Here is a 2,536-nt window from a genome sequence, read left to right as displayed (position 1 = left end):
CTCTGCCAATTAAGAGGACTGTCTTGTTCAAGTGTAACTGGTTCGATCCGACTGATAGAGGTATGTCAGTGCATCCTCGATATAATATTGTGGACGTCAATCATAAACGGAAATACGGAAAATACGAACCATTTATTTTGGCTGGACAGTCCGGTCAAGTACATTACTGCACATATCCAAGTAAAAAGAAAGATAAGGTCAATTGGTGGACAGTATGTAAGATGAGGGCCAGATCAGAGATAGACATGCCTGATTCCATTACTCCAGCGTTTCAAGAGGACATTATAGAACAACCTCTAAACGTTATAATAGATGACGGTTCAAGAATTTTGGTTGATCCGGTTGGGGAAGTTGAAACAGATGTGTTTTTCGCTCCTCCAGAGGTGGAGGACGAAGAACAAGTTCCGTCAATATCAGACGAAGAAGATATACTTGAAGACGATGACGATGACGATTAGTAGGTAAATTTTGTATTAGGTAGTTATATCTTAGATGTTCATTCAAAAACTGATTTTGTTTTATGATTTATATGTATATGTAAATATGTTATGTGTTTAATATTGATTTATTTGCAGATATGCGAGGGAGGAGTGCTAGTGGGACGGGCCGGACTCGGCCCCCCACACTAGCGGTTGTTGAGGAGGAGGACGACCAGACAGCACCTCCAGAGGTGGCTGAGGCGCAAGAGGGTGTGCAGCCAGCTCCAGCACCTCGTAGACCTCGAGCTCGGCGCCAGCCTGTTGAGGGGGAAGTATTGGATGCCACTGGCAGAATCCGAGTCATCCCCAACGCACAGAGGTAAATAAAAAAATTATATTTCTTAGTAATAAATGTGTTATATATAATATTTTTCTAAGTCATGTTGATTTTTGACTTACAGGACCAGGTTGCTCGATACAAGCACGGTATCTAGAGAGTTGCGGGAAATCTTCCAGAGTCGGTGGTGGGCAATAGGCACCGCTTGGAGGTTTTTGCCTGAGGAGGCTGTTTCTTTTTACTTCGAGGAGTTTAAGGTAATTTAATTTAATTTTTATATTTTTAATCTACATTTATTATTTTAATTAATTTGTTAAAATTAACACTTTTGCAGAAAAATTCTTCTGGGAGGACGAATTCGAGGAACGAGTCATCCGAAGTACTTTCGAGAAGCATGCTGCGAACCGGTATTCTGACAGGTTGTCCACTTACAAGACTTCTCGTGAGAGAGACGTGTCTATTACAGACGACGTGTGGCAGGCTTGGGAGAGAGTTTGGGACTCTGATGAGACAAAGAAGAAATCAGCCCAGGCGCGGGCCAATCGGATGAGCGAGCCGGCCGGAGCTGGCACTGGACCAGTTCGACATACCGGAGGGTCGATGTCTGCTTTAAAGCATAAGGCGGTTTTGGTATTTATCTTTTATTTTAATTATTATAGTATTTTATGTTATATTTTGTTGTTAAATGAACTTATAAATAACTACATTTGTCTGGCAGGCTAGGGAGCTGGGGCGCGAGCCGACACATGCTGAGGTGCATAAGCGGATGCACACTCTGAAGGCTGACCCGACCCGATTCGTGGATGAGCGCGCGAGGATTGCGGCTGTAAGTATCTTTTTAATATTATATTGATTGAAAGTAGTATTCAAATAGTTTAAGTAGTTCAATAGTTTGAATATAATATCTCAATTGTTTGAAACACGTAATTTATTTTATTTGAATTAGGTATTTTTGTTGTTCCTTTGAATTAAGTGGTTTGGTTGTTGATATGTGCTAGTTTGTACAATTTGAAGTTTGCAGGATTTCCCTGAAAAATGGGTGATGTTCATTTTATAAACGAGATGCTGCCGAATTTTTATTAGAAATAACGTTTAAGTTGTTTGAAACATGTAATTCATATGAAACTAATTGGTTTAAATTATTATTGTAGGAGCGTTTTGAGCAGGAGATGTTGGCCGCTACACAGACAGCCGAGGGGAGTACAGCATCTACCCCAGTGGATCCGGACGAAGTTTATCTTGCTGTTGAGGGGGTGAGGAAGCGGCGTATCTACGGATTAGGCTCAGTTGGTTCTGAGTACGTAGCCTCGCAGCGGGGTACTTCTAGTAGACGACCCGACAGCTCCTCTCAGACCATGTCGCCAGCCGACGATGCGAGGTTCCGCACTGATCTCATCGCTCAGTTTGCGGATACGATCCGTGATCAGGTCCAGATTGCGGTTGCAGCGGCGATGCAGCAGCAGGCCCCGGGAGATGTTTTACCCACTCCTCCACCACCGCCTCCACCACCGCCTCCACCGGCTACTGATGACGTTGTCCCAGATGACGACGTCACAGATTTGTAGTACTGTAGTGTAGGGACGTTTTTGATATACAATTTTCATGTATCGTACGTTATATATATATATATATATATATATATATATATATATATTTATGATATTTTCGGTGTTTTTATAATTTGCGTCAATTTATGCGTATTTAAACAGGGTATGCATTCATTTAAAAAGCCAAAAAATCAAAAAAATTATGCTTGATTTTTGTCAATTTCCCGACGGAT

General features: G+C 41.7%; 1 protein-coding gene across 1 annotated transcript; it reads left to right on the top strand.

Annotated features, from left to right (window-relative positions):
- Positions 1–577: 577 nt before the first annotated feature.
- On the top strand, positions 578–2,321 carry LOC126672456 (uncharacterized). Its single transcript, XM_050366404.1, has 5 exons — positions 578–798; positions 881–936; positions 1,091–1,386; positions 1,475–1,582; positions 1,908–2,321. Exons 1-5 carry the CDS (start codon positions 578–580, stop codon positions 2,319–2,321), a joined length of 1,095 nt encoding a protein of 364 aa, XP_050222361.1.
- The last annotated feature ends 215 nt before the right edge of the window (positions 2,322–2,536 follow it).

This window comes from Mercurialis annua, linkage group LG3, assembly GCF_937616625.2.
Source record: "Mercurialis annua linkage group LG3, ddMerAnnu1.2, whole genome shotgun sequence".
Taxonomy (NCBI): domain Eukaryota; kingdom Viridiplantae; phylum Streptophyta; class Magnoliopsida; order Malpighiales; family Euphorbiaceae; genus Mercurialis; species Mercurialis annua.
The sequence above is the reverse complement of the archived record's forward strand: the minus strand, read 5'-3'. Positions and strand labels throughout refer to the sequence as shown.

Bases quoted from the DNA above. Each gene is read 5' to 3' on its own strand.
- LOC126672456 (XM_050366404.1), top strand. From the start codon at position 578: ATGCGAGGGAGGAGTGCTAGTGGGACGGGCCGGACTCGGCCCCCCACA. The intron at 937-1,090 runs GTCGGTGGTGGG...ACACTTTTGCAG, and splicing joins GTTGCGGGAAATCTTCCAGA to AAAAATTCTTCTGGGAGGAC. The intron at 1,387-1,474 runs GTATTTATCTTT...TTTGTCTGGCAG, and splicing joins TAAAGCATAAGGCGGTTTTG to GCTAGGGAGCTGGGGCGCGA.